Consider the following 19,182-nt stretch of genomic DNA (forward strand, 5'->3'; position numbering starts at 1 on the left):
TCCGGGCACACCGCAGGTATGCTCCAGCTGCAAGTAGGAGATGTTGAGTGATATGTGGGAGGTGGGGTCTCTTCCGGGCACACCGCAGGCACGCTCCAGCTGCAAGTAGATGTTGAGTGATATGTGGGAGGTGGGGTCTCTTCCGGGTACACGCCAGGCACGCTGCAGCTGCAAGTAGGAGATGTTGAGTGATATGTGGGAGGTGGGGTCTCTTCCGGGCACACCGCAGGCACGCTCCAGCTGCAAGTAGATGTTGAGTGATATGCGGGAGGTGGGATTTCTTCTGGGCACACACCAGGCACGCTCCAGCTGCAAGTAGGAGATGTTGAGTGATATGTGGGAGGTGGGGTTTCTTCCAGACACACCCCAGGCACGCTCCAGCTGCAAGAAGGAGATGTTGAGTGATATGCGGGAGGTGGGGTTTCTTCCGGGCACACCGCAGGTACGCTCCAGCTGCAAGTAGGAGATGTTGAGTGATATGTGGGAGGTGGGGTCTCTTCCGGGCACACCGCAGGCACGCTCCAGCTGCAAGTAGATGTTGAGTGATATGTGGGAGGTGGGGTCTCTTCCGGGTACACGCCAGGCACGCTGCAGCTGCAAGTAGGAGATGTTGAGTGATATGTGGGAGGTGGGGTCTCTTCCGGGCACACCCCAGGCACGCTCCAGCTGCAAGTAGGAGATGTTGAATGATATGTGGGAGGTGTGGTCTCTTCCGGGCACACCCCAGGCACGCTCCAGCTGCAAGTAGTAGATGTTGAATGATATGTGGGAGGTGGGGTCTCTTCCGGGCACACCCCAGGCACGCTCCAGCTGCAAGTAGTAGATGTTGAATGATATGTGGGAGGTGGGGTCTCTTCCGGGCACACCCCAGGCACGCTCCAGCTGCAAGAAGGAGATGTTGAATGATATGTGGGAGGTGGGGTCTCTTCCGGGCACACCCCAGGCACGCTCCAGCTGCAAGTAGTAGATGTTGAGTGATATGTGGGAGGTGGGGTCTCTTCCGGGTACACGCCAGGCACGCTGCAGCTGCAAGTAGGAGATGTTGAGTGATATGTGGGAGGTGGGGTCTCTTCCGGGTACACCCCAGGCACGCTCCAGCTGCAAGAAGGAGATGTTGAGTGATATGTGGGAGGTGGGCTCTCTTCCGGGTACACCCCAGGCACGCTGCAGCTGCAAGTAGGAGATGTTGAGTGATATGTGGGAGGTGGGGTCTCTTCCGGGTACACCCCAGGCATGCTCCAGCTGCAAGAAGGAGATGTTGAGTGATATGTGGGAGGTGGGGTCTCTACCGGGCACACCCCAGGCATGCTCCAGCTGCAAGAAGGAGATGTTGAGTGATATGTGGGAGGTGGGGTTTCTTCCGGGCACACCGCAGGCATGCTCCAGCTGCAAGTAGATGTAGAGTGATATGCGGGAGGTGGGGTTTCTTCCGGGCACACCGCAGGCATGCTCCAGCTGCAAGTAGATGTAGAGTGATATGCGGGAGGTGGGGTTTCTTCCGGGCACACCCCAAGCACGCTCCAGCTGCAAGTAGGAGATGTTAAGTGATATGTGGGAGGTGGGGTTTCTTCCGGGCACACCGCAGGCATGCTCCAGCTGCAAGTAGATGTAGAGTGATATGCGGGAGGTGGGGTTTCTTCCGGGCACACCGCAGGCATGCTCCAGCTGCAAGTAGATGTAGAGTGATATGCGGGAGGTGGGGTTTCTTCCGGGCACACCCCAGGCACGCTCCAGCTGCAGGTAGGCGATGTTGAGTGATATGTGGGAGGTGGGGTCTCTACCGGGCACACCCCAGGCATGCTCCAGCTGCAAGAAGGAGATGTTGAGTGATATGTGGGAGGGGTCTCTTCCGGGCACACCCCAGGCATGCTCCAGCTGCAAGTAGATGTAGAGTGATATGCGGGAGGTGGGGTTTCTTCCGGGCACACCCCAAGCACGCTCCAGCTGCAAGTAGGAGATGTTGAGTGATATGTGGGAGGTGGGGTTTCTTCCGGGCACACCGCAGGCATGCTCCAGCTGCAAGTAGATGTAGAGTGATATGCGGGAGGTGGGGTTTCTTCCGGGCACACCGCAGGCATGCTCCAGCTGCAAGTAGATGTAGAGTGATATGCGGGAGGTGGGGTTTCTTCCGGGCACACCCCAGGCACGCTCCAGCTGCAGGTAGGAGATGTTGAGTGATATGTGGGAGGTGGGGTCTCTACCGGGCACACCCCAGGCATGCTCCAGCTGCAAGAAGGAGATGTTGAGTGATATGTGGGAGGTGGGGTCTCTACCGGGCACACCCCAGGCATGCTCCAGCTGCAAGAAGGAGATGTTGAGTGATATGCGGGAGGTGGGGTTTCTTCCGGGCACACCGCAGGCATGCTCCAGCTGCAAGTAGATGTAGAGTGATATGCGGGAGGTGGGGTTTCTTCCTGGCACACCCCAAGCACGCTGCAGCTGCAAGTAGGAGATGTTGAGTGATATGTGGGAGGTGGGGTCTCTACCGGGCACACCCCAGGCATGCTCCAGCTGCAAGTAGGAGATGTTGAGTGATATGTGGGAGGTGAGGTCTCTTCCGGGTACACCCCAGGCACGCTCCAGCTGCAAGAAGGAGATGTTGAGTGATATGTGGGAGGTGGGGTCTCTACCGGGCACACCCCAGGCATGCTCCAGCTGCAAGTAGGAGATGTTGAGTGATATGTGGGAGGTGGGGTCTCTTCCGGGCACACCGCAGGCATGCTCCAGCTGCAAGTAGATGTAGAGTGATATGCGGGAGGTGGGGTTTCTTCCGGGCACACCGCAGGCATGCTCCAGCTGCAAGTAGATGTAGAGTGATATGCGGGAGGTGGGGTTTCTTCCGGGCACACCCCAGGCACGCTCCAGCTGCAGGTAGGAGATGTTGAGTGATATGTGGGAGGTGGGGTTTCTTCCGGGCACACCCCAGGCACGCTCCAGCTGCAAGTAGGAGATGTTGAGTGATATGTGGGAGGTGGGGTCTCTACCGGGAACACCCCAGGCACGCTCCAGCTGCAACAAGGAGATGTTGAGTGATATGTGGGAGGTGGGGTCTCTTCCGGGCACACCGCAGGTACGCTCCAGCTGCAAGTAGATGTTGAGTGATATGCGGGAGGTGGGGTCTCTTCCGGGTACACCCCAGGCATGCTGCAGCTGCAAGTAGGAGATGTTGAATGATATGTGGGTGGTGGGGTCTCTTCCGGGTACACCCCAGGTACGCTCCAGCTGCAACAAGGAGATGTTGAGTGATATGCGGGAGGAGGGGTCTCTTCCGGGTACACCCCAGGCACGCTGCAGCTGCAAGTAGGAGATGTTGAGTGATATGTGGGAGGTGGGGTCTCTTCCGGGTACACCCCAGGCACGCTCCAGCTGCAAGTAGGAGATGTTGAGTGATATGTGGGAGGTGGGGTCTCTTCCGGGCACACCGCAGGCATGCTCCAGCTGCAAGTAGATGTAGAGTGATATGCGGGAGGTGGGGTTTCTTCCGGGCACATCCCAGGTACGCTCCAGCTGCAAGTAGGAGATGTTGAGTGATATGTGGGAGGTGGGGTCTCTTCCGGGTACACCCCAGGCATGCTCCAGCTGCAAGTAGGAGATGTTGAGTGGGAGGTGGGGTCTCTTTTGGGCACATCCCATGACTGCTCCAGCTGCAAGTAGGAGATGTTGAGTGATATGTGGGAGGTGGGGTCTCTTCCAGGCACACCCCAGGCACGCTCCATCTGCAAGATGGAGATGTTGAGTGATATGTGGGAGGTGGGGTTTCTTCCAGGCACACCCCAGGCATGCTCCAGCTGCAAGTAGATGTTGAGTGATATGCGGGAGGTGGGGTTTCTTCTGGGCACACACCAGGCACGCTCCAGTTGCAAGTAGATGTTGAGTGATATGCGGGAGGTGGGGTTTCTTCTGGGCACACACCAGGCACGCTCCAGCTGCAAGAAGGAGATGTTGAGTGATATGTGGGAGGTGGGGTCTCTTCCGGGTACACCCCAGGCATGCTCCAGCTGCAAGTAGTAGATGTTGAGTGATATGTGGGAGGTGGGGTCTCTTCCGGGCACACACCAGGCACGCTCCAGCTGCAAGTAGGAGATGTTGAGTGGGAGGTGGGGTCTCTTCCGGGCACACCCCAGGCACGCTCCAGCTGCAAGTAGGAGATGTTGAGTGATATGTGGGAGCAGGCTTGCTTGGTCTTCCCCCTCAGGGAAAGCAGAGAGATTGCGTAGTGGCTCTAATGATCTGGTTATTCCCTCTAGCTCTTAATCCACACCAACATCTCGCTGCAGAAAACTCTCCCACGTCTACACTCCCACAATGCATGCCAGGTTGCCCCAATTTGACTACACCCTCTCCAACAGAGTGGGCTGACAATGGCGAACATTTTGGACACCTTCTGTGGTAAATATTCTCACCTCTGTAATAACTTTATCCCGTGTAAACTATACTGCGATGAGAGAGAATACCGAAATGCCTTGCCACATATTTTGGACCACAGCTCGTCCAGACTGTCCCAACGCAAAACCGCTTCCCCGAATTAGCGTATAACCATATTATTTTCTCTGTGTCTTCCCTCCCGGACTCTGTATATACACTGTGGAGATCAATCGCGTCACCCTGCCTCCTAAATCAAGTCTTGTTTCCAAAATGGATGAAGTCCCTATAAACCGAATTACATCATATAGTTTCTCCGATAACAGCTCTCTTAGTTATTACCTCTTTTCCCCTGCCTTTTCTATCTGGCTAGCTGTTTCTCTGCTTTAGGAGCGCTTTCTCTTCCAGGCGCTTGATTTCCAAACAAATCTCTGGTTCCTCCTGACCCCCTCTCCCTTTTCCGCCTAGAGCTTCTGCTATCAGAAGCCCATGAAAAGAGTTTTTTGCTGTTTCTCAAAGTATATTTGGAGTCGTCTCCCCCATGTCATTACACTCTGGGGTTCATTACGACCCAGGCGTTAACCATGGCGCTATTAGAGCCATGGTTAACGCCGGAATCCGCCATGGTGAATGGCGGAATTACCGCCCCATTCCAAGGTTGGCGGGGTGGTAATTCCCCATTCACCATTGGCCCTTCCCCATTTTTGCCCATAGGGCTCAATGGGAATGGGGAAGGCAGTAATTACGGTTGCGCAAATTGCAGTACCGTAATTACCTCCAAGGTCCCTTTGCAGGTCCCTTCCTGAATGGCTGGTAAAACCAGCCGTTATGGTTGGGACCCGCAAAGGGACCTCGTAATTTGGCAGTAAGGGATGACCGGTACCGGTATCCTTACCGCCCAGGTCGTAATGAGGACCTCTGTTTTCCCTTTTCCCGATTCCTTCTGTCTAATTGCATTGTTTATGTGGAATGTGAATGTTTTTTTTTTCTCTCCAATTAAGACCAACAATTGTAAAAAAAAAAAAGTTAATTTCATTAATTGGTTAATATGTGAGAGATTATCACTCTAATGCGCCAACTCATTAGTCTGTTAAATAAAACACTTGTTTACTCTTTATGGTGAGTCAAATCGAGTTTATTTCCATAATGTTATCTTCACACTGGTCAAGATTTGACTTGTTTGTCTTCAAATTCTATTTTCAGAGTACAATATAATTTCAAAGTGCAATTCTATTCATTTTATCACTTTCTCGACACGTGTTTCCCCATTGTCAATCCCAATGGTTCCTCAGGAGGAAAAAGAAAAAATAGTTTTGCTCTGTAGACAAAAAAGAAAAGTAGAAAAGAAGGGGGGGGAAAAGCAAAGGAATCAATTGTAAATTTAATTTCCCCTTATGTTTTTGAAAATGGTTTGTTTAATTCATGAAAGTGTAACTGACTCACCCTTTTAGTTTGACTGATAATTCTTAAATTTCTTTTTCCATTATACTGATTCGACAAATTGTTTTGTCTAATCTCTTCTCAAAGAAAAGAATCCTCAATTATGCTGTTAGAAAGTAAAAAAGAAGAAAAAGAAAACAAAAGGGAAGAGAAAAAGAAAAGGAAAAGTTTGTTTAGGAAAAATTGCCTTCCTCTTTGGGTTGGAGAACAAATTAGTGGGTTATTACAAATAGTACTAGTTATGGCATTGGTTTTAGCCTTACCTTTTTTTAGTACTGCTTTCTGTTAAAAAACGAAGTTTCTAGGCCTTGGTAAGCCTCTCCCTTGTCCTCGGCTGCTTTCGCAATGAAAACCTGCCGAAATACGCTATTTATAGCGTGCAATGACATCATCACGCCGCGCATGCCGTTAATATAGCGTGACGCGATGACGTCATCATGTCTGCACGTACCCAACGCTCCCGGCGGCCATTTTGGAGCGAGTAGGATGCCGTGGGAGCAAAAGCACCCCAGATAATATAATCTGTTTCATTCTTTTGGTGGTGATTAGTTGGTTTGAAAAACTAGGGATCACGTAACTATAATTCAAAATGATCCCTGAAATAAGATGATTGGCCTAAATTAACAGGATTGAATAAAATTATGAAGTTTACGAAGAAAGCAGAAATAAGGGCAAATAATATCTCAATATATATTACATATTCGATCAAATGTATTATTTTGCATATTTCTCTGCATATTTTTAAACAAACAAAATTTACAGCCAAAATTTACAGCCAATTATACATTTCTGAATCACAATTTAATCCTGAGATACAAACATCCATTATACAAATCCATTTACTTTCTTGTTTCCTTAATAGTTCCTCTTTGTCTCCTCCTCTTGCTGGGGAGGATATTTTCTCCAAGCCAAAGATTTTTAGCGATGCAATTTCAAATTCTGGATGCTCGTTGATGATGTGAACTGATAGGGGAGATCTAAGGTCTTTATGTTTGATTGCTCTAATGTGTTCAAAGATTCTCACTTTCAATTTTCTTATTGTGCTCCCTATGTAGATTTTTTTTACAAATGCATTCAATTCCATATATCACAAAGGTTGAATTACAATTGATCAATTGGTTTATTTTCTTCGTTTTACCATTTGGTAGATTAACTTCTTTCTTACCTTGTTGAATTAGAGGACATAACTTACAGTGCCCACATTTGTAAGTTTCCCTAATTGAGGTTTGGAAGAATGCTTTTTTGGTATTGGGGATCGGGCTCAAAAGAACTTGGATATCTCACCAAGCATTTGTTTCCAAGGGCACCAACAATCAGGAATTTGATTAGCCCAAGTTTTTTGAGCCCGATTGGGTACGTGCAGACGTGATGACGTCATCGCGTCACGCTATTTGAACGGCACGCGCGGCGTGATGACGTCATCACACGCTATAAATAGCGTATTTCGGCAGGTTTTCATTGCGAAAGCAGCTGAGGACAAGGGAGAGGCTTACCAAAGCCTAGAAACTTCGTTTTTTAACAGAAAGTAGTATTAAACAAAGGTAAGGCTAAAACCAATGCCATCATTAGTACTATTTGTAATAACCCACTAATTTGTTCTCCAACCCAAAGAGGAAGGCAATTTTTCCTAAACAAACTTTTCCTTTTTCTTTTTCTCTTCCCTTTTGTTTTCTTTTTCTTTTTTACTTTCTAACAGCATAATTGAGGATTCTTTTCTTTGAGAAGAGATTAGACAAAACAACAATTTGTTGAATCAGTATAGTGGAAAAAGAAATTTAAGAATTATCAGTCAAGCTAAAAGGGTGAGTCAGTTACACTTTCATGAATTAAACAAAGCATTTTCAAAAACATAAGGGGAAATTAAAATTACAATTGATTCCTTTGCTTTTCCCCCCCTTGTTTTCTACTTTTCTTTTTTGTCTACAGAGCAAAGCTTTTTTTTCTTTTTTCTCCCAAGGAACCATTGGGATTGACAATGGGCAAACACGTGTCGAGAAAGTGATAAAATGAATAGAATTGCACTTTGAAATTATATTGTACTCTGAAAATAGAATTTGAAGACAAGCAAGTCAAATCTTGACCAGTGTGAAGATAACATTATGGAAATAAACTCGATTTGACTCACCATAAAGAGTAAACAAGTGTTTTATTTAACAGACGAATGAGTTGGCGCATTAGAGTGATAATCTCTCGCATATTAACCAATTAATGAAATTAACTTGTGAAGTGGCCACACAAATATATGCGAGGCACCCATGCTGACGACTTCAAGATTTTTCCTTTGATAAAAATCAACCACTTCAACTAAACAATTTATGTCGCCAAGGTTGAGCTTAGTTTGGTTACAAAACATTATTTTCAAATAAAAAAAAGTGTCTGAACCCTAAAAAAAGAAAAAAAAATCTCTATGTTGCTTTATTGCTTCTCTCCTAGTTTTAGAAGGGTCCATCTAGAAATGGTGGGTCGTTACATTGCCACGGTCCCCATCACTTGGGAAAACAGTCAAGATCCAAGTGAATCACTTTCATGCCACGATCAGACCGACCTCCCACTTTTATATCATGCAACGAAACAATGTATTACCTCTCAAATTCCATCAACCTGTTAAGTATGCTAGTAGGCTGAGGAGGAGAGGAATATGTAAAACTCCTTTCCCTAGGACGGAAAGCCCTCTAGATATCTGCCCATTAAAAGCAGTGACTGTGCTGTTTGAATTTGGAGTCCTCTGTTCCTTTTATTAGTGCCACCCCCCACCCTCTTCTACTGGAATGCCAGTCTAATTCAGGTTCCAAAATAACATTGAAGTCTCCCTCCAGCACTGTCAGTCCCCCAGTGAAACTGCCTACTACTTTAAAGTCTTTCTCTTACACTTCTGCCTGGCTCTGACTCTGGGTGTAAAATGTACCCACCCTAATTGGCCTCCACCCCATCTATTCTTCAACAGGAGCAGACCCCCTTTGAAGGTGCTTTTCACTTATGTGACTTTTAAACACAGGGAGACTTGTATATTAGTACTCGGCGAGGGACATGAGTTTGAAAAAAGCAAGCTCATTGGCCCTCACCCGGGCCTTAACAGAACGACAACGGTCGCAATCACCGCCGCAGCTCTGGGTTACTTTGCCACTGGCCTCCATGGAAAGGGAGAAGGGACTATGTCCCTTCTCCTGATCCCCGATTCTCGACTAGAGAAAAAGTGCAATTAGGACCCCGGCACGAAGTGCCAGGGTACTAATGGCAATATTACCCTTGGATGGGGGGCAATACCAGTTAGGTAATGCCCCCAGGGCTCCGTTAAAGCCCTCTCTTTGCTCAAGCTTCTAATTATGGCCAGGGGCATTACCTCCTCGGTCATAATGCCTAAATAATACTATCCCAGCTTATTATTAGGCCCTGAGAATCGATGGGACTCATTATGAGGTTGCCGGTACCTACTGGCAACCTCGGCTTACCATTTCCGCCGCCCGATAACCCAGTAATACCAGGATATTATGGGCGGTGGCAGAACAGTAAGTTCCCATCCCCATGGAGTCCCATAGGACTCCATGGGGATGGGAACCACTGAAGAACCGGCGCCGTTGTTAACAGTGCCTCTGCTTCAGTGAATTAGCTGTAGGTAGGGGCCTGAGCTATCGACAGGTCATACATGCCGGTAGTTCACTGCCCCACCAGCAGTCTCTGAGTATGACAGTCTGGAAAAGGTGGTGGTTACCATTGTTACCGGCCCTTTTTTCCGGACCAGCATACTAGTAATAAGGGCCTATGGGCCTCATTACGAGTTTGGAGGCAGCCATGCTCCAAACTCGGGTCCGGGTTCCCTGAATGGGGAAATACCGGGCCATTCCGACCATTCAGGGAACCCCGACCTCGACCATCCCCATTCCCATTCGAGCCCCCATAGGGCTCAGTGGGAATGGGGAGTATGCTAACAAAGGGCCCATTAATGACGGGCCCGTTGTTAGCATGCTGGGCCGCTCACAGGACCCGCTAAGGACGTCTGGTAAAACCAAGCGTCCAGAGCGGGTGCCGCGAGCGGACCTTGTAATAGGGCGGTAAGGGGTTAACGGCTCCGGCACCTTTACCGGCGCAGTTAACCCCTTACCGCCCACCTCGTAATGAGGCCCTATATGTTTGTCCAATACTTCTTCCAAAAAGACTGTATTCTTTCCCTCTGCAAAAGGATTTCTCCTGCATACACAATAGTCCACCGTTATGTTCTAAATTCTCCTGCTAGCAGAGAGCGTTTGCCCCGAGAGTTGAAATCTTTCACATTTATAATGGCAACCAATAACCCCTGCATTTCCTCAGCCATATTATAATTGTAAGCTAGTTTTAATATCACGTGTTGTCTCCCCTTTTTATAGAAAGGGTATGTTTTCCTGCCAATCCCGAAACCGTACTGAATCCGTTTTTTAGCGATAGCCTCAATATTCCACTTTCTCCTTCCAACCCACTTTCAAAACACATTTCAATTAAAATAAGACGCTCAAATACTGGCACACCATGAAAAACAAGCATGCCCCCAACACCCTTTTCAAAATTAGCATTACAAGCTTCCCAGACCCCCACACCCATGACTATAATGATTCAATATAATGTCTCTGTCCCCTATACAAATCTTATTATAACGTGACTCCTTCCTATTCACAGGAAGGTTTTATGTTGGGGTGGGGGGGTGTTTGACTTCGGAAACATTTGGATTTCAAACAACTTCCTTCTTACCCTTCTTCACGTGCCTCGAAGACAAACTTCCAGGCGTGTTGGAGGTCATACACCCTCCTTCCTTCTTCCCTCCCTCCTGAAAATCTCGTATACTCTGAGGTTTTTCCACTGCACCAATTATTATTTTGTTCCTTGGTATTCAAATGTCAGGGTAAACGGACACCCCCAGCGGTATCTCGTCCCTTTCTCCAACATCCAACCTGTCATGGGCCTACACTCTCATTGTTTAGTTAAAGTAAAAGCAGGTAAATCCTGAAAAGACGTTTTATTTATTTATTTTATTTATTTAATTTATAAAGCACACAAACATCCCAGAGGCATTGAGGCATTGTTACAGGAATCCAGTTACATGAGTTAGGTAGATGCATTAGGCAGACAATTTGAACACAGGTACAAAGCAGAGAGAGAGTGCGATCAGGCCAGTCAAACAACCAGGTTTTCAGGGCTCTTTGGAAACACCCAATATGATGGTTCATCTCTCAGGGTAGGGGGAAAGGGGGCATTCCACTGTTTGGCTGCAACATAGGGGAAGCTTGACCCTCCAGCTTTAGTACGACTGACTTTTGGTTGGCGGTGGCGATGAGCATAACGGGTTCTTGTTGATCTGGAAGAGTGGGCTCTGACGAAAGGTAATGGGGGGGCAGTATTAGAGAGGCACTTATGTGTAATTGACAAGGTTTTGAAGATGATGCATTGTCGGATCAGCAGCCAGTGCGCGTCTCTCTTGGCTGCAGAGATGGGATCCTTTTTAGGGATGTTGAGGGCTGAGCGGAGAACATTATTTTGTATAACCTGCAACTTCTGGAGGTTTTTGGATGAGGTACCAGCAAAGAGGATGTTGCAGTAGTGAAGCCTAGAGACAATGACTGCTCGAGCAATGGTTAGGCAATTATCAGTGGTGAGAAATGGTGGGGTTATTGATGGAGTGCCTAAAGCCTAAGGTTTCAAGAGCGTTACATAATGAGGAGGCTTCAGGGTCCTCGGGGTAATTGAGGCCCAGGTTTAGGTCGCCCAGGAGTATGGTTTTGGAAGTGGTTTTGATGTTGTCTCCCAGGATATGGAGATTTTCTTCAAAGTTCAAGACAGGGCCAGGCGGGCGGTATATAATGTAGATGGAGATGATGCATATAGATGAGGCAGATAGTTTGAGGGCAAGAATGTCTTTTTTTCCTTCTAGGGAGGTGTTGACCTGCCTAATGGGAAGGGAGTCTATGACCACAAGGGCAATCCCACCACCTCTGGCCTTCGGCCAGTCTTTCCAGTAGATCGTATAGTCAGATGAAATGGCAAGGGAGAGGGGAGCTCCTATTGCTTCATGAAGCCATGTTTCTGAAATGGCCAGGGCATCAAGATTGCGTGAGTTGAGTAGGTCGTTGATGTCAAGGGCGTGGGCATGTAAGGAGCAAGCTTTGATTAGAGCCCAGTTCATAAAATAGCCCTTGCCAGTGGGAGTCAAGCCTGACTCTTTGGGCCTGGTTCGGTTGGTCGGGGCTAGGGATACCCTGTTTGAGGGAAATTGGTTGTCTAGCTGGGCGGTGTGGGGAGGGCTGTTGTTTGCAGGATCATTTATAGAGGGGTTAGTGTTGGAATAAGTAGTGTCAATGGTTGTGGTGGCATCGATTTCAGAGTAGCAAGTCATGGCAGGTGCAATTTCATATGAACTGGTATTCACTGCTACGTTGGCAAAAAATAGATAGTGCTATGAGTGATTTCCGCTGGGCTAGCATCCATCGGCACAGTGGTGGCTGTATCAACAAGGCTACCAATTACAGGCACAGTGGTGGCTGTATCAAAACGGCTACCAGTTACAGGCACAGTGGTGGCTGTATCAAAACGGCTACCAGTTACAGGCACAGTGGTGGCGGTTTCAGCAAGGCAGGCATTCACAGGCACAGTGGTGGCGGTATGTCAACAAGGCAGGTATTCACAGGCACAGTAATGGTGGTATTAACAAGGTAGGCCGTAATAGGCAAATTGCTACGAGAACTAAACATACCAAGCACAGAGGAGGCAATTTCAACATGGCAGGCAGTTGCATGGGGTCATGTTTAAGGGCAGGATGTCGAATGAGGAGGTCACATTGAGGTGGATGCGAGTGCTTATATCGGCACTAGCATTTTCTGGTGTGGATTTTAGCAATCTCATATTCAGTACAGCAGAATCAGTACATGATGCAACACAGATACATTTATACAGAAACACATTTGTAGCAGAACGTACAATCGAGCAGGTGGTGTTGGAAGTGGTGAGATTGCTATGAGGCGAAGTGGCTATTAGATGTGGCACTTGAAACGGAGTATAAATTAAAGACTTGAAGACACAAGGCTCTTTTCGGGCGACGCTGCTTGTGCGAGTTTTAATACATACATTGTGAGAAAGGCATGGTATCAAGAGAGACACAGACTCGTAAATATGTTTTCAAAACCTTTATTTACATTTTCAGGGTTGGTGTAATATCTAACTGGCCCTAACTCTAAAGGGATGTTTCCCTGAAATAATGCTTGTAGGGGCCGTCGATGTCGGAAAGTCCAAATAAACAGTCCGTCTGAGTCTAAACCTATGCTTGCCCTCACTCTATGCAAAAATGTGCAAGGGGTCTTTTGTCAAAAATTAAAAGTAGTGGTTCAATGGAAAAATAGGCAACCAGGGTTGGTTTCTGGTGGCCTTCTTGCCAGGCTTGGTTTTAAGCACCCAAATATGAGTTCAATCAAATAGGGCTGCCTGCAAGACCTTTGCGAGAGGGTCCTTGCAGTGAATTTAAATCCCTTCCTTTTGAAGCTTCTCGGGGTCCCCTTCCCCATGCTTCAGTCCTTTCAATACTATAAAGAAAACCAATAAGTCTCCAACTTGGTTGGGCCTCTTAGGGTTCCCTTCCCCAAGCTCAGGCCCCTCCCAACTTTCAACACAAAAGTAAAATATATCACAGTTCCTTTTAGGTTTCTCAGGGTGCCCTTCCCAAAGCTCGGGCCCCTCTAGTTCCAAACACAAATTTAGCTGGTCAGGATATGCCTTTTCCTTATTTATAGCTTTTCTTACATGCAATCCTCTCATGGGGTAGATACAGAGGCTTTTGAAAATGCCAGGATCTTTGCTTTTCCTAAGCGCGACCACTCTGATCCTTTGCCCTCTCTGTATTTCTTACTTGCGCTTTCCTTTGTGCTTTTTATCTTCAGGTGCTTGTTGTGGACACTTGAAACATATGTGTACAGGCGCGTTATAAATGACTTGGATCATATCACTTGCACTGTCTTTTATATCTTTCACTTTATTGTGCTCACTTGCGCTGTTCTTTTGAACTCAATACTTCTTCTATGCCTCTTGCACCTTCCTGCTTTATTGTGCTTCTTGCAGCCTTCTGTTTCACTCACTTCTGTCTTTGGTTATGCACCCTCGCACTTTGTTTCCTTTGCATTGCGTTCTTGCACCTTTAAACTGTCACTTTCCTTCTCTGTGGATACTCGCACCTTTTCCTTACTCTACTTTCGGACCGTTTGTTCTCTCTTGACTTTATCGTGCACCCTTGCACTTTCCTCTTGCTTTGCTTCTTTTCGTTTTAACTTTGCATTCAGGCCACTTGCTCTTTCTTTCCAATCTCTCTGTTTTGCTTTCTGTCTTTTATTTCTGCACCGCTCACATGCGCCATTTCTCTTCTGTTACTTTCTTTCACTCAGTTTCTCTCTTTCAACTTCTTAAAACTGTCCTTCTTGCTTTCCACTTTGTGCCGTTTTACAAATCTTGCTTTTCCCTCCCTTTCCTGTTCCAGCCACCCACACGCTCCTGAGTTTCTTTCTCTCATGCGAGACTCATTGGGTAGCATAACACTGGCGAGCGGTCTCTCAGGGATGCTTTTGGGTCGAGATCAGGGTCCCACCACTTGCCCCTGAGGCATGCTTGGGTCCGGCATATGGCCCAAGGGAATGAGCAACTGCAAGGACTCCGCCAGTAGTGTCCCAGCTGCCTCGCTGCAGCTCTCGGGAAACACGGCTCCCCTGCCACGCTGCAGCCCTACTCACACACCAAGGCAACGTCACAGCATGCCGCTCTCCTCCGGATCCTCCTTCATGCAGCTCCCAGCTTCATGGCTTCTCTGGTCCAAAATGCCTCTCCAGCTCACTCATCCATTGGTGAAAGACCACACCTTTTTATAGTGAAACAACTGTCAAGTGGAGTCTGTTGTAAATGGTTACTATTAAATGCCTGACCCTGCCTGACTCTACTAGGGGGACAACTCGAGTTCTTTCTAGGGTAGGTTCCCCTCATTTTCCCCATGTTATTCCTATGGGTAATCTTTACTGATCTTAGTCGCCTCCTCCTCGTCCTCCTCGTCTCAGTATTTGTTGGAAATGGGGAGTGGCAGATGGGGCGAGATGGGAATTGACATTTACAGACTGGGTTGGTAGACAAAAGGTGATTGTCTTTGTATTAACTCACTCCCTTTTTTACACACCCAGTCATGCAACCCTGGGCTTGTATAACCCTTCCCAAGATCTGAGATGATGTATTTTTATCTTACGTTGCTTCCCTCTTTCCCCGGGGTTGCTCTGAGATAATCGGTTTGTCTTTCTCTTGGGTTAGGGGTAGTGGGACCTGCATAACCCATGAAGGCTTCTTGGATCTCTTCAACTATCGTCCCATTAGAACACTGTGTCTCTCCTAGGGTATTCTCCTGAGGGCAACCCCGGCCTCCCCAACCCAGGTGATCCTCCCTCACTTGTCCACCCCTAGGGTTGGGATCCAAAAGTGATGGCCTTCCCTTTGCCTCCTGAATAGAGGATTCTCGTGGTCTACATGGGAAAGTACCCCTAGGTTTCTCACAGCATCCACCTGCATACGGAACTGCAGAACGTTTGGAAGTTTGTACACAGCATGTTTGCAGGGGTATTTTGAATTGTGTGAGATTGATTAATTGAAGAAAGTTGAGGGCGGGTGAGTAAAGACCAAGGCTGCTTGAGTGAAGAGAGTCCGCATTCTCAGGAGAAGATTCCTAGGACTTGTTGAGCGCGGGCATGCAGGGTGCTCTGCTGGCCGCGTCGGAGACAGCAGATTGTAGTAACGGGTCTGTAGCACAGCAAGTTGTGTGGCACAGGTCTGACTATGAACCTGGTGGGCAGACGGAAAGGGCAACGGTCGTAGAGTGGCAGTCATGTAAGGGCGTTGTACCGGCCCTCGTAGGTGCGTGGCAATCTGTCTTATAGTGGGTGAAGTAGTAGTGCCTAATAGAAACCAGCCCTGCAGGAGCTGATCTTTCGGGGAGTGAGTTAAACAGACCTGTGACATTGCGGATGCTTGTAGGAGTTGCGGTTGGGCTACCAAAGCCTTGGGATTACTGGACTGTGTGTCCTTTAGGCAAGTTGGTGGTACTGCTTCAGTGGAAATTATATCATGGCAGGGGATTGCATAACAGGTGAGGATGATGTTGCAGCCTTGAGAGGCTGAGGAAGCATTGCCCATGTTGTAGAGCATGAGTGGGGTATGACAGCTGCACATACAGGGCTAGTCGTACTTGGCTTACCCGATAGGTGCTGCTGCATCTATAGGGGTGGATATAGGATTGGTAAGGTGACAATAGAATCAGCGCCTCACCGGCTGAGATCGGAAGAGACAAAGAGCTGAGGCTTTAAACACAGGCCTTGATAACAGGGCGGCTTCGCCTCCTGGCTTGTATTGTGGCACCTTCATGTTGAATCGACCCCAAAGCTCTCCTTTGTCAGGAGCTCATTTGCCTCTGAGTAATAGTGGCATCTGTCCACAACGGAGTGTGGTCTTCCAGTATCCCCTCCACCCGTATGTGGTCTGTACAACACAAATTCTTTACCTACAGTGCCCCTGTACAGGTTACTACAGGCTACCAATTATATCCCTTAACTTGCACTCAACTTCCTTGTTCATCTCACTTTCCTTTTCCAGTGCTCCCAGCACTCAATAGTTTCATCTCCATTCATGATTTTCAGCATCATCGTTCTTCATCTGGAGAATAGCTTTTCCTTTGAGTATGACAACATATTGTAAGTCAAGAATGTCAGGATATAACTGATTCTCCAGTGCCTCCTACTTGTCCTTAACATTATCCTGCATACTTATCAATTCAGACATGGAACCGTGTGTGGATGCCCTCAGGGTCTTGATTTCTTCCAATATAGCTTTAATATCCAATTTGGTCACTCGCTCTGTCTGTGTTGTGGATGCTGGTACATTTGTCTCCTTGTGTCTCCATTATGACCAGCTCTGCAATCCTACGAAGATTCTGTAGTGAGGCCAGACCTGTCGACTGAGGTTCCTTCTTTCCATCCATGAGCAATTTGTTATACTCAGACTAAACGTCTCACACGAGACCCAGACTTATAAGTCAGTATCTTCTGTGCTGTGCTTTTGCTAAATGCTGCTTCAAGGGGAGATGGGTTGCTCTTCAGGGCACTGTAATACCTCTATGCTGCCACCCTTTACACAGTACATCACCATACACTCCTCAATTTCCATGTTCGAAGGGGCCTTATGACCAGTCACCCCAGTAGGGGTATTATTCTGCACAGTACACAGCTCTCCACCGCCTCTTTGACCAGGATTGCGTTCTCTCGCCCCCCCCCCTTCATGCGCAAGGCCACTCCAATAGACCACAATCCCCCTAGCCACGTCTTGCAGTTTTCCTGCTGTTGGCATTAATCACCGGCCCACCATAACCTTCGTCTTCGCTGTAGGTCACACCACTACAATGGTCTGCCTCTGTCGCCAGGGACCCTTACTTTGACTAGATTGCTTATGATTCATCACAGGGCTCCTCGTTCACTGACCTAACCCTCGGTCTCCTTTCCAGCTGCACATTTCTGATCGCCGGCGATTCCAGGTCCATCTCTTGCTGCTCTTCTCCTCCTTGGACTGCCGGGGCTCTTATGTCTCTGTAATCACAGGCATGCTGCAGCTGCGTTTTCTCTAATGGTGACCCTCCTATCATGGTTCCGCTTCTGCTAGCAGGTTACCTTGCGTCGGTTGGCTAGTCAACAAAGCACTGTGGGCCCTACACGCTTACAACCTCCATCTTAGTCTCTCTGTCAGCATCGTGCCATTTCCTGCTCTGACTTCCATTGACTCCGGGGCCCTCCTTTAATTCACCATCCCTCCTCAGACTTGTGCAACTCTCATGTCCTTGTCCTTTTCAGGGGCTGTCCGATTTTCTAGGGTGTTCTTTCTGACTCAGACATGAGCAAAGAACATCATCAAAAGCTAAAATAATCATTTTCTGATAAGTTATCATTCGGAGATGGAGAGACTGGTACACTCATATTCTCCTATAGGACGGGAACAAATAGCAATAATTAGGGTTTCTGGCTGCTTCGCATAACATGAAAGAGCATTTTGGGACCATAGGAATAACTGCGATTTTTATACTTTACAAATATGTCTGCTAAGAGTTGCATGCTGAAATCAATAAGTGCCTAAGGCACACTGGAATTGGTGCTCATTTAATTTTTCAAAACACTTGCTAACATTGAAGTGTTTGAAACCATGTATCCTTATTTGGATAACATCAGAATTTGGAGGTGACTTTAAAATGTCTGACACCTGTTGTCCCATTGAGGAACGCCTCGCTGGGTTTGGAAGACCCAGAATTTTATTTTGTGCATGCCCAGTTGCTGAATTATATAGGATTGATGCTTTTTAGAATGTACAGAGTGTTGAATTTTTCTTTTCATCCTTTTTTCAACATTCCATTGGTTCTGACATTTTGTCATATGCATTTGTTTCAGTTAGCAAAGGAGCGGGAAGCAGAGATTGCAAGGCGCCTGTCGGAGCAGGCTGAAACACTGAAGACTGACCATGAAGCTCAATTCAAAGGTATATGGCATTTTCTAGAAGTGGCATGGGAAGTTGTAATGATTCGCTCTCTTTTACTAGGTAGCAGTTTTTGGAATCAGCTCTCGATTTATTTTCCAGAATTGGAGCAAAGTGAGGCAAGAGAATGGTCAGCTCAGGAAAGCTGGTCAAAAGGAAGGCAAACCAAATGTCCTTCCGGCCACAAATACAGCAATTAAACAAGTGCTACTCAAACCTTTGCCAAAATCCTTCTGGCTCCACTGATCCCCTGCTCTTTCATGAACTTCAACAATATACTTTACAAACACGGGCTGTGCCTGCAAGGACTGTGTCCAGGGTGGCCAACTGACCCCTATTTTGTGGGACAGTCCATATTTCAGGGGCTGTGTCCGACATTTTGCACACCACACGCCCAGGATGGCTAAAAGGTCAGACTCTGCTCCTCTACAGCAGAGGAAGCTGTCCAAAGAATTACCAGCTCGGATTTCACACTTCTCACATGATAGTTCAAACTGCATGGAAGCGTAGCCACCCTTACTGAGGTCTCCCTTTGTATTATTAGTACCTGGCAAGGGACAATCAGATTGTTTCAAACAATCTGATTGGCCCTCGCCGGGTCCTTAGCTGCCCAACTAGGCTCCGCTCACTGCCATGGCCCAGGGTTCCTTCCGTGAGTGGGCACCCCATGGCAGCCATTTTCTTTGTTTTGATCATTCTTTTCTTTTTTCAATGGGTGTCATGGAAAAGGAGAAGAGATTACATGTAGTCCATTCTCCCCGTTCCGTAGTGGCCATTTCTTTTCTTTTTTTTCTGCTGCGAAACACTGGCGGGGTCTCAAAAAAGAGAAAAAGA

General features: G+C 47.5%; 1 protein-coding gene across 1 annotated transcript in view; it reads left to right on the plus strand.

Annotated features, from left to right (window-relative positions):
• CCDC69 (coiled-coil domain containing 69) overlaps positions 1 to 19,182 on the plus strand; it is a 284,855-nt gene that overhangs the window by 189,083 nt on the left and 76,590 nt on the right. Inside the window, exon 4 of the mRNA XM_069654005.1 lies at positions 18,264 to 18,351. Coding sequence (XP_069510106.1) covers positions 18,264 to 18,351 — 88 coding nt within the window. The remainder of the gene's footprint in view (positions 1 to 18,263; positions 18,352 to 19,182) is intronic.

The sequence above is a fragment of the Ambystoma mexicanum genome, chromosome 3q, assembly GCF_040938575.1.
Source record: "Ambystoma mexicanum isolate Mex_15411 chromosome 3q, UKY_AmexF1_1, whole genome shotgun sequence".
NCBI classification, from domain to species: Eukaryota; Metazoa; Chordata; class Amphibia; order Caudata; family Ambystomatidae; genus Ambystoma; species Ambystoma mexicanum.